This window comes from Physeter macrocephalus, chromosome 9 (genome assembly GCF_002837175.3).
Source record: "Physeter macrocephalus isolate SW-GA chromosome 9, ASM283717v5, whole genome shotgun sequence".
NCBI classification, from domain to species: domain Eukaryota; kingdom Metazoa; phylum Chordata; class Mammalia; order Artiodactyla; family Physeteridae; genus Physeter; species Physeter macrocephalus.
This window is the reverse complement of record NC_041222.1, coordinates 25,191,793-25,204,213: the sequence shown is the minus strand read 5'-3', so window position 1 is coordinate 25,204,213 and position 12,421 is coordinate 25,191,793. Positions and strand designations below refer to the sequence as shown.

At 45.6% G+C, this 12,421-nt stretch overlaps 1 protein-coding gene across 2 annotated transcripts in view; it reads left to right on the top strand.

The window, feature by feature from the left end:
• GALNT12 (polypeptide N-acetylgalactosaminyltransferase 12) overlaps positions 1–11,454 on the top strand; it is a 41,358-nt gene extending 29,904 nt beyond the window's left edge. Inside the window, exons 8-10 of one of the 2 annotated variants that reach the window (XM_024126076.2) lie at positions 668–781; positions 5,765–5,911; positions 10,537–11,454. In XM_024126076.2, coding sequence (XP_023981844.1) covers positions 668–781; positions 5,765–5,911; positions 10,537–10,677 — 402 coding nt within the window. In that variant the 3' untranslated portion in view covers positions 10,678–11,454. Of the gene's footprint in view, positions 1–667; positions 782–5,764; positions 5,912–6,118; positions 6,286–10,536 lie in introns of those variants that run through there. The other variant, XM_055087077.1, reaches the window with a different exon arrangement.
• The last annotated feature ends 967 nt before the right edge of the window (positions 11,455–12,421 follow it).

Below are 12,421 nucleotides of genomic sequence, written 5' to 3'. Positions count from 1 at the left end.
TTGCAAGATGTTTGAGTCTTTCTCTGGAGCCTCCTGGAAGGTAGGAGGGAGCATGGAACCTCCCATGTTTTTTGGCTCTTAGAATGATTAAAGGGATTTAGATCCAAAAGTACCTTAGAGATGACATTAGATTAGGCAATGTTGAGTGATGGAGAGAGTACTGGACTTGGAGTCTGAGGTCCTGGATTCAAGACTCAGGTATCTCCGCTTACCTGTTGTGTGACTTTGTGTGTGAATCATTGGCTCTGTATTATGCTGTTCCTATAATCTACAACGATGGACTTCTGATCTGTGGAATGCCGAGTCTTTCAACTGGGGCGTCCTTTGCAGATGCGCAGTAGCAGGAGATCCTTGGTACATACGCAAGGTGACAAGCCAGCTGTGTTTGGCCTAGTGCAGCAATAAGGCTGCACTAATGAGACATGAAGTGGTATGAGCTCTCAGGCCTTAAAGAGTTCATCTCTCTGCTCCTTAGGTTTATCATCTTAAAATGGAGGTTATGATTCCTGCCTGTGGTATAGGATGGGAAAACACTTTTAAAACTAGAAATGGCAGGGGCTCTTAGCAATGAGTCCGGTTCTTGAGGCAGCCACTCCTCTTACTCCATTTACCCGCCCTTACAGCCTTAGGCGGAATCTGGACTAAAATGCCTTTCTGTTTTGTTTAGCTCCAGAGCAAAGGACTAAAAGATTACTGCTTTGACTATAACCCTCCCAGTGAACACCAGATCACAGGACATCAGGTCATTCTGTACCCCTGTCATGGGATGGGTCAGAACCAGGTAGGTGCTGCTTCTTTAATAGATTGACATTCTCAAGCTCTGGGACAATGGACAATGGGATGCTCAGTGCTCAAGGGATCATTGGTGTGGTCCTTTAAAGAGGGAGATGAGGGGAAATCTGTGTGTTTTTAAAGCATTATATATGTGACTTTTTTTATTATAAAGGTAATATATACTCATCACAGAACATTTGGGAAATATAAAAAGTAGAAGCAAGTAGTAAATGACAGGACCCAGAGCGACCACCATTATAATTAAGATATATTTCCTTCCCATGTCTTTTTAAAAAATAATTTATTTATTTATTTTTGGCTGCGCTGGGTCTTCGTTGCTGTGCGCGGGCTTTCTCTAGTTGCGGTGAGCAGGAGCTACTCTTCATTGTGGCGTGCGGCCTTTTCATTGCGGTGGCTTCTCTTGTTCGGAGCATGGGCTCTAGGCTTACGGGCTTCAGTAGTTGTGGCACGCGGGATCTAGAGCGCAGGCTCAGTAGTTGTGGCACACGGGCTTAGTTGCTCCGCGGCATGTGGGATCTTCCTGGACCAGGGCTCAAACCCATGTCCCCTGCATTGGCAGGTGGATTCTTAACCTCTGTAACACCAGGGAAGTCCCCTCATGTCTTTTAATGCATGACCTTGGTATTATGTATTTTAAATAGTTGTTATAATGCCTACATGTTTTACAGTCTCTTATTTCCATTACTTAATCATACTTTACTTGTGTTGTTAGACACCCTTTGAGAATATCATTCCTAACGGCCCCTTGATATTCCTTTGTGTGGCTATATTAATTACTGTTGAGGTAACTGATTCCCTCCCTCTCTGTTTTTGTGACTATAAATAACCCTGCCACTGATATCTTTGGTCAGAAAAAAAAAAAAAGAGGGAAAAAACACCAAGAGATCTGTATTTCAGATGACTTACTCAATTAATTCTTTTTTTCTTTACATCTTTATTGGAGTATAATTGCTTTACAATGGTGTGTTAGTTTCTGCTTTACAACAAAGTGAATCAGCTATACATATACATATATCCCCATATCTCCTCCCTCTTGCGTCTCCCTCCCACCCTCCCTATCCCACCCCTCTAGGTGGTCACAAAGCACCGAGCCGATCTTCTTGTGTTATGTGGCTGCTTCCCACTAGTTATCTGTTTTACAGTTGGTAGTGTATATATGTCCATGCCACTCTCTCACTTTGTCCCAGCTTACCCTCCCCACTCCCCATGTCCTCACGTCCATTCTCGACGTCTGTGTCTTTATTCCTGTCCTGCCCCTAGGTTCTTCAGAACCATTTTTTAAATATATATATATGTGTTAGCATACAGTATTTGTTTCTTGTATTTTCTCCATTCTGTTTCCATGATTTTGGATCATCTTTACTATCATTACTCTGAATTATTTTTCAGGTAGAAAAACTTTCTTCTTGAAAGTTTTTTCAGGGAAGTAGACTGCCTGTTGCCTCTTCATTTGTTTGGTCTGGTGGGTGCTTACCTTGCTCCTTCATCTGCTGTGTGTTTCTTTGTCTTCTCATTTTGTTTAACTTACTGTGTTTGGGGTCTCCTTTTCGCAGGCTGCAGGTCCGCAGTTCCCGTTGTTTTTGGTGTCTGCCCCCAGTGGCTAAGGCTGGTTCAGTGGCTTGTGTAGGCTTCCTGGTGGAGGGGACTGGTGCCTGTGTTCTGGTGGATGAGGCTGGATCTTGTCTTTCTGGTGGGCGGGACCACATCCGGTGGTGTGTTTTGGGGTGTCTGTAACCTTATTATGATTTTAGGCAGCCTCTCTGCTAATGGGTCAGGTTGTGCTCCTGTCTTGCTAGTTGTTTGGCATGGGGTGTCCAGCACTGTAGCTTGCTGGTCGTTGAGTGGAGCTGGGTCTTAGCATTGAGATGGAGATCTCTGGGAGAGCTTTCGCCATTTGATATTACGTGGAGCTGGGAGGTCTCTTGTGGACCAGTGTCCTGAACTCGGCTCTCCCACCTCAGAGGCACACGCCTGACACCCAGCTGGAGCACCAGGACCCTGTCAGCCACACAGCTCAGAAGAAAAGGGAGAAATAAAGAAAGAAAAAATAAATAAAATAAGATAAAATAAAAAGTTATAAAAATAAAAAAATTATTAAAAATAAATCTTCCCTCAGACAGGATGGGGTTAAAGGAGCAGCTGATTAGGGGGCTCTGGCTCACTCAGGCCAAGGGGAGGGAGGGGTACGGAGTATGGGGCGAGCCTACGGCGGCAGAGGCCAGCGTGACATTGCAGCAGCCTGAGGCGCGCTGTGCGTTCTCCCAGGGAAGTTGTCCCTGGATCACAATAAAGAAAGAAAAAATAAATAAAATAAGATAAAATAAAAAGTTATAAAAATAAAAAAATTATTAAAAATAAAAAATTAAAGAGTAATTTGAAAAAAGAAAGAAAGAACAGAGCAACCAAACCAAAAAACAAATCCACCAATAATAAAGCACTAAAAACTCTACAAAAAAAAACCAAGAAACAAAAAACGGACAGACAGAACCTTAGGACAAATGGTAAAAGCAAAGCTATATAGACAAAATCACACAAAGAAGCATACACATATACACTCACAAAATGCTCCTGAGGCTGCTGGGAGGAATTTCCCTTTCTCTTCTCTGTTCGCACAGCTCCTGGGGTTCAGCTTTGGATGTGGCCCCGCCTCTGTGTGTAGGTCGCCTGAGGGCGTCTGTTCTTCCCTCAGACAGGATGGGGTTAAAGGAGCAGCTGATTAGGGGGCTCTGGCTCACTCAGGCCAAGGGGAGGGAGGGGTACGGAGTATGGGGCGAGCCTACGGCGGCAGAGGCCAGCGTGACATTGCAGCAGCCTGAGGCGCGCTGTGCGTTCTCCCAGGGAAGTTGTCCCTGGATCACGGGACCCTAGCAGTGGCAAGATGCACAGGCTCCCGGGAGGGGAGGTGTGGATAGTGACCTGCGCTTGCACATAGGCTTCTTGGTGGCTGCAGCAGCAGCCTTAGTGTCTCATGCCCGTCTCTGGTGTCTGCGCTGATAGCCACGGCTCACTCCCGTCTCTGGAGCTTGTTTAGGCGGTGCCCTGAATCCCCTCTCCTCACGCACCCCGAAACAATGGTCTCTTGCCTCTTAGGCAGGTCCAGATATTTTCCTGGACTCCCTCCCGGCTAGCTGTGGCGCACTAGCCCCCTTCAGGCTGTGTTCACGCAGCCAACCCCAGTCCTCTCCCTGGGATCCGACCTCCGAAGCCCGAGCCTCAGCTCCCAGCCCCCGCCCATCCCGGCGGGTGAGCAGACAAGCCTCTCGGGCTGGTGAGTGCCGGTCGGCGCCGATCCTCTGTGCGGGAATCTCTCCACTTTGCCCTCCGCACCCCTGTTGCTGTGCTCTCCTCCGTGGCTCCGAAGCTTCTCCCCCACCCCACCCCCGTCTCCGCCAGTTAAGGGTCTTCCTAGTGCATGGAAACTTCTCCTTCGCAGCTCCCTCCCACAAGTGCAGGTCCCGTTCCTATTGTTTTGTCTCTGTTTTTTCTTTTTTCTTTTGCCCTACCCAGGTGCGTGGAGAGTTTCTTGCCTTTTGGGAGGTCTGAGGTCTTCTGCCAGCATTCAGTAGGTGTTCTGTAGGAGTTGTTCCACATGTAGATGTATTTCTGATGTATTTGTGGGGAGGAAGGTGATCTCCACGTCTTACTCCTCCGCCATCTTGAAGGTCTCTCCAGAATTAATTCTTAAATGAAATTATAGGATTTGATGTGTAGTGCCACATTACAAAGTGGTTTTTAGGGCAGTTACATCAGTCAGGGCCCAGGTAGATCTGTCTGGATTAAGTGCTGAACTGCAAGCTGGGCAAGGGAGCAAGACCTGGAAGTTCTGAGGACCATAACAGGACCCTGGCCCAGGAAGCAGGCAAACCTGCCAGGGCGGGCCCAGTGGAGGATGCAGGAGAGAGTGAAGCATTGGTTCTGGACCTTCAAAGCCTTGCTGTCCTAAGTAAGGTGTCACACACTGGAGACAAGCGGTGGGCATTCAAGTTTTCCTCCAACCTGGAATCACCCCAATTCCATTTGAATATTATGCCCCATTATGGTCAACAGTAAGCTTTCATAATTCGGACCCCTACAACCTTAAAATTTTCAGGTTCTTCAACCCCGTTTAGAATAGCACTCCTCAAAGGTGTCCCCACCTGGTACCATCAGCATCACCTGAGAGCTTAGAAATGCAGATTCTCAGACCCATCCCATCCCTCCCCAACCCATCTCTTGTCTTGACCAGCTTTCAGGGAGATCTGTTTGAGAAGCAGTGCTGCATGCATATACCTTAAGAACAGTCACCTGTGTCAGAATCTCCTGGAAGCAAGGGCATGGATCAGAGTGGATGGGTGGCTGTGTGTCTTGTTAGAAGTGTAAAAGTGCAACTTCCTAGGCCCCATGTCAGACAGAAGGAATCCTCATTCCCTCTTTGGGAGCGGGGCCTGGAATCAGCATTTTTGCTAGGCACACTAGGGTGGGAAAACCATTGCTCTGAAGAACAAGTCCTCCTGTTAGCAGTCCTGTTGCCTGCTTGTGCACAGAACTTTATAGTCTCCAAGGCATGGTTGCCTCCATTATATTTCAGGGGAAGGAGGAGGAAAGGAATGAAGAAAAGGAGAGGAAGTGGCTGGTCGAGGTCACAGAGAGCCCCTGAATGCTGGGACCGGGCCATCTTCTTTCCTGCCGTTCTGCAACAGCCCGGGGATAGGCACAGCGGGTGTGGGGTGACCCAGGAACCAGCCCCGCCCTCACAATCTAGCAAACGAGAAGGGCATGAGAAAGGGCCCCTCCATTCATGCTTGCTAAGCACCCCTCCAGAGGTGCACGTGGTGCTCCGGGGACACAGGCTGGTGTTGGTGGGTGAGGGGAGAAGGCTGGATTCCAGCACCCATGCCCTGGTGACCCCAGGTTCTCATCCCTCTTTCTAAAGACTTCCCTCTTTGCACATCAGAGGGTAACTGGCACATGTTGGCCACCCTGTTTCTAGTTTTTCGAGTACACGTCCCAGAATGAAATACGCTATAACACCCACCAGCCAGAAGGCTGCGTGGCGGTGGAGGCCAGAATGGATGTCCTCATCATGCATCTTTGCGAGGGAGCCACCCCAGAGGATCAGAAGTTCATCTTGCAAGAGGTAAGGGAGCTGTCTCACGCCTTCCTTGCTGTCACTCCTGGTCCCATGGGCTGCAGAGGGGAGTCTGGAAGTAAAGCTAGTCCCTAGCAAGTCTCAGGGATGTGGCCCCTACAGGAGACCAGGAGCTTCACAGTGACCCCAGGGGATCCCATGGCATCCAGCACTGATAGCACTTTCCTTCTTTCCTCACTGTCCACTCCCTTTCAGTCTTCCTGTCCTCCTTACACTTTGAGCTGCGACTGGCTGGAATGGGAAGAGGAGCTGTCGCCAATGCATTCAGAGATCATGTGGGGTTCAAACGAGTGAAACAAATTGCCAAGTGTAAGGACATGAGGTTAGATCCAAGTAGAAGCCACTCCCGTTGTCTAAGTCTCATTTTTCCCAGCTCTAAAGTGGGGACAATAATCACAGCCTTGTCTACCTCTAGTGAGGACTAGATGTATGGCCAGAAAGAGTCTTTGGAAGCTGTAAAGCTCTATAGACATTAATTGTTACTTGTATAATAACCAAGAAAACCTGTCTGATGGAGTTGGTTCTCTATCAGAAGAGCCATTGTTGATTTGGAACTGGGTGTTATTTCACGCCTGAAAGGCACTCCCTCTACCATGTTTGCACTAAGCCCGTGGTGGGACTCATACATCAGTCATCTCCAAAGACTCACTAAAAAAAGCACTTGAGGGAATAAATCCAAAGAAAATAATTCAAAAGAAAGAATTAGTTCACTTTTATCTCAATGGAAAGCTTTCATTCCCAGCCTGGCCCCAGGGATAGAAAGATTCATCTATACTACTTATAAATGGATTAATTCTAAGTATAATTAGAAGTTGGAATATGCTTTCCTGTAGAAAGTGTTATGATTAGCAGCGAAATTTGCAGATTTCCTGGAAAAGCCAGGCACCATAGTGCTGTCTATGTGATATAAAAAATAATAGGGAAAAATATTTTTGTAAACCCCCAAAGTTTTGTCCTTCCCTTCTTTCTTCCAACTGGAAGCCATTGTAAGCCTTCAGAGAAGAGTAATGCAAGATAGAAATCATGAAATTGGTTTGAAATGTCATTAAAATTTTACCTTAAAAATCTTTAATTTCAGTGACCATTTTGTAGATGTATTTCTGATGTATTTGTGGGGAGGAAGGTGATCTCCACGTCTTACTCCTCCGCCATCTTGAAGGTCTCTCCAGAATTAATTCTTAAATGAAATTATAGGATTTGATGTGTAGTGCCACATTACAAAGTGGTTTTTAGGGCAGTTACATCAGTCAGGGCCCAGGTAGATCTGTCTGGATTAAGTGCTGAACTGCAAGCTGGGCAAGGGAGCAAGACCTGGAAGTTCTGAGGACCATAACAGGACCCTGGCCCAGGAAGCAGGCAAACCTGCCAGGGCGGGCCCAGTGGAGGATGCAGGAGAGAGTGAAGCATTGGTTCTGGACCTTCAAAGCCTTGCTGTCCTAAGTAAGGTGTCACACACTGGAGACAAGCGGTGGGCATTCAAGTTTTCCTCCAACCTGGAATCACCCCAATTCCATTTGAATATTATGCCCCATTATGGTCAACAGTAAGCTTTCATAATTCGGACCCCTACAACCTTAAAATTTTCAGGTTCTTCAACCCCGTTTAGAATAGCACTCCTCAAAGGTGTCCCCACCTGGTACCATCAGCATCACCTGAGAGCTTAGAAATGCAGATTCTCAGACCCATCCCATCCCTCCCCAACCCATCTCTTGTCTTGACCAGCTTTCAGGGAGATCTGTTTGAGAAGCAGTGCTGCATGCATATACCTTAAGAACAGTCACCTGTGTCAGAATCTCCTGGAAGCAAGGGCATGGATCAGAGTGGATGGGTGGCTGTGTGTCTTGTTAGAAGTGTAAAAGTGCAACTTCCTAGGCCCCATGTCAGACAGAAGGAATCCTCATTCCCTCTTTGGGAGCGGGGCCTGGAATCAGCATTTTTGCTAGGCACACTAGGGTGGGAAAACCATTGCTCTGAAGAACAAGTCCTCCTGTTAGCAGTCCTGTTGCCTGCTTGTGCACAGAACTTTATAGTCTCCAAGGCATGGTTGCCTCCATTATATTTCAGGGGAAGGAGGAGGAAAGGAATGAAGAAAAGGAGAGGAAGTGGCTGGTCGAGGTCACAGAGAGCCCCTGAATGCTGGGACCGGGCCATCTTCTTTCCTGCCGTTCTGCAACAGCCCGGGGATAGGCACAGCGGGTGTGGGGTGACCCAGGAACCAGCCCCGCCCTCACAATCTAGCAAACGAGAAGGGCATGAGAAAGGGCCCCTCCATTCATGCTTGCTAAGCACCCCTCCAGAGGTGCACGTGGTGCTCCGGGGACACAGGCTGGTGTTGGTGGGTGAGGGGAGAAGGCTGGATTCCAGCACCCATGCCCTGGTGACCCCAGGTTCTCATCCCTCTTTCTAAAGACTTCCCTCTTTGCACATCAGAGGGTAACTGGCACATGTTGGCCACCCTGTTTCTAGTTTTTCGAGTACACGTCCCAGAATGAAATACGCTATAACACCCACCAGCCAGAAGGCTGCGTGGCGGTGGAGGCCAGAATGGATGTCCTCATCATGCATCTTTGCGAGGGAGCCACCCCAGAGGATCAGAAGTTCATCTTGCAAGAGGTAAGGGAGCTGTCTCACGCCTTCCTTGCTGTCACTCCTGGTCCCATGGGCTGCAGAGGGGAGTCTGGAAGTAAAGCTAGTCCCTAGCAAGTCTCAGGGATGTGGCCCCTACAGGAGACCAGGAGCTTCACAGTGACCCCAGGGGATCCCATGGCATCCAGCACTGATAGCACTTTCCTTCTTTCCTCACTGTCCACTCCCTTTCAGTCTTCCTGTCCTCCTTACACTTTGAGCTGCGACTGGCTGGAATGGGAAGAGGAGCTGTCGCCAATGCATTCAGAGATCATGTGGGGTTCAAACGAGTGAAACAAATTGCCAAGTGTAAGGACATGAGGTTAGATCCAAGTAGAAGCCACTCCCGTTGTCTAAGTCTCATTTTTCCCAGCTCTAAAGTGGGGACAATAATCACAGCCTTGTCTACCTCTAGTGAGGACTAGATGTATGGCCAGAAAGAGTCTTTGGAAGCTGTAAAGCTCTATAGACATTAATTGTTACTTGTATAATAACCAAGAAAACCTGTCTGATGGAGTTGGTTCTCTATCAGAAGAGCCATTGTTGATTTGGAACTGGGTGTTATTTCACGCCTGAAAGGCACTCCCTCTACCATGTTTGCACTAAGCCCGTGGTGGGACTCATACATCAGTCATCTCCAAAGACTCACTAAAAAAAGCACTTGAGGGAATAAATCCAAAGAAAATAATTCAAAAGAAAGAATTAGTTCACTTTTATCTCAATGGAAAGCTTTCATTCCCAGCCTGGCCCCAGGGATAGAAAGATTCATCTATACTACTTATAAATGGATTAATTCTAAGTATAATTAGAAGTTGGAATATGCTTTCCTGTAGAAAGTGTTATGATTAGCAGCGAAATTTGCAGGTTTCCTGGAAAAGCCAGGCACCATAGTGCTGTCTATGTGATATAAAAAATAATAGGGAAAAATATTTTTGTAAACCCCCAAAGTTTTGTCCTTCCCTTCTTTCTTCCAACTGGAAGCCATTGTAAGCCTTCAGAGAAGAGTAATGCAAGATAGAAATCATGAAATTGGTTTGAAATGTCATTAAAATTTTACCTTAAAAATCTTTAATTTCAGTGACCATTTAAGCAAGTTTCTTTAGAAGGGTGAGAGGAGGGAAATTTTAATTATTTACTTTCACATTATTCTAAAGGCAACTTATGAGCACCTTTAAGGGCTTTCCAGATTAATATTATTGAGATTCTTTTGCATCTAATTTTATTTCCAAGGGTTCTGTTTCCCTGGAACCGGTATGCCACTTGTTCTGCCCTTTTGCTGCTCAACCATGATGAAGTTCCTTGGGGCTGTACAGCTTACACCAGAGAGAGACGGAGGGAAAAAAAAATAAACTCCAGAACTTGGGGAGAGACTTGCCGAGTTAACTCAGCAACAGTTGGGGAAAGAAGAAATGGAAGAGGCTTTAGAGAGGGTCATTGTCCTTCGGGGTTTGGGAATTGGCATTGTTTGCCGAACCCGCTTCCTCTCTGGTGACCTGTCCCCTCACCCAGCTGGTCTGTGGCTGAGCTGGGACTAAAGCCAAGTTTCCAGATTCTCCACTTAAATACATAGGAGAAAGAGACTACCAGAGATGGAATTAGTTGACCTAAGAGAAGTGGAAGAGATTAATAAAGGATCTTTGGTCCTGGTTACCCTGAAGGGAAAGAACATCAGTAAGGGTGAGATATAGGGTCTGACCGATCCCAGAACGGCCAGCAGGTGGCACCATCGGCCCTGATGGTAGAGTCAAGGACCCCATGAAGAGCTCTGGGGAGAGACAAGCGTGACATACGTTTCTACACGTCTGGCCCTCTCTATGCACAGACAGTCATGGGCTGCCTTCATACCTGCAGACACTCACTACTCAATAAATATTTCTGAAATAATAAAAATCACCCTGAGCACATAACAACACTGTTTAAGGAAAAGATACTTTCTGAGGAATTGCTTATAATTATCTTGAACTCCCAATGTCTATTATCTTTTGTAGGATGGTTCTTTATTTCATGTACAGTCCAAGAAATGTGTTCAGGCTGAGAAGAAGGAATTGAGCGACAGTTTTGTACCACTCTTACGAGACTGTACCAACTCAGATCATCAGAAATGGTTCTTCAAGGAACACATGGTATGAAGTGTCACTGTACTACGGAGCCCATCTAGAGGAGATGGGGGGGAGCCCTTGGACTCCGTGTTTAACAGACTTAGCTAAGCACAGAGACAGACACACCAAAAACTTGGCTGCTCTTCTTTTCATAAGGAAATCGTTTTGTGATTTGTGAAAGTGATGTTGGCGTTAATAAAAATGTGAATAAGCTTTGTACTGATTTTGAAAACTTTAAAATTGTTCCCAAATACCCTGTTTTCAAAGGGTAGTCATAAAATGTTAACTCTAGGTATTCAGAGAATTAAAAGCTTTAACTATTTTTCTATCAAGATGTATATTCTACTGTCATGTCTTTTTATTCCTCTTAGCAAAAAGGTAAATATTTAATTTTGGTATTTGAAAGGATTCCCAGGTACGAAGATGTTTGCATGGAAATTAGACTCATGCAATGTACTTTGCATAAATTGATAATACCTCAAACATTGGGTTAGATTTTTCTCATTGTAGATAGATGGACACTGGAACATTATATTGTTTCCTTCAGGTCATTGAGATAATCTAGATTTATTTAATAAAGAGTGCTACTTGGTTATGTGTTGCTGTCATAGTCAAAACTTTATGTTACTCAAAGAGGACTCACCAAAACTGAAACTTCAAGGGAACAATTTGATGTACTGGGCTAATATAAACTTCAACTGCACAGAGTGGGCTTCTGACAATGCCTAGCTATGGGATGGCTGGCTACTTTTAGTAATTCCCACAGTGACTTTAAAACATGTTTATATCATTTTTAATTTTTATCACACATTAGTGTCAGGGAGAAATGTAATGCTGTATGTGAAAATCAGTTTTCAAGTTTTGTTCATTAATAATATTTGGTCATTTCAATCCATGTTAGATTTTGTGCCACAGCAGCTGCTGCAGTTTCTCTTCATAATTCTGATTTGTGAACGATCCCAGATCTACTTCTGAGATCTTGTCAACTTGATGAAGTCAATATGAGTGTTTTTTATTAAAAAAGCAAGAACATTGCCAATCTTTGTTTTTGCAGTCAGTCAGATGTGAGAGATGACACATGTCTTCAGTTGATTAAAAAGCATCAAATTTTGTCTCAGGCTCTTTTTTACACATTCCCCTTTGAGGGATGCGTTTAACAATTAGCCAGGAACAAATCCAGTTGACCTGGCTTGGATCAATCTGATGCATCTTAACCACTCTGAACTTCAGTTTCTTCATCTGTGCAATGAGAATAATGAAACCAAGCGTGTGGGGCACTTGTGAGGACTAAATAAAAGAGAGCAGGTGAGGGCTTAGCTTAGTCCCTGGCATACAGTATGGGTTCATTAAATTTCTGTTTTCAAAAATGCACTTTATAAAATGTGAAGCACAGTAAACATCAGTACTTGTTTGTTCAAAAATAAATATTAAATAATTTAGTTATTTTATCTTTACAGGATTAAATAGCTCCTCAGCAGGCAGGAATACGATATGAACTCCTTCCAGCACAGCTCAGTTCTCCTGTAAATGTAATATGCTGTGAGGCCAAAGCTTCCCTCCTCCATTGTGGTAACTTATAAAGCAGGTGAGATGCCCCCTCGGCCTGTAATGGAGGTAAGAAGTCCTGCCCTGCCCCCTCCTCCCGCCCTTCCTGCAGTGTCAGTCTGAGCTCCATTGAAGGGGTGTCAGCCCCTCCCAGGGTATAGGAAGACAGTTCAGGCAGACAGAAAATTAATGCTGATCAAATTCGTAATGAGTGCTGGGAGTCTACACA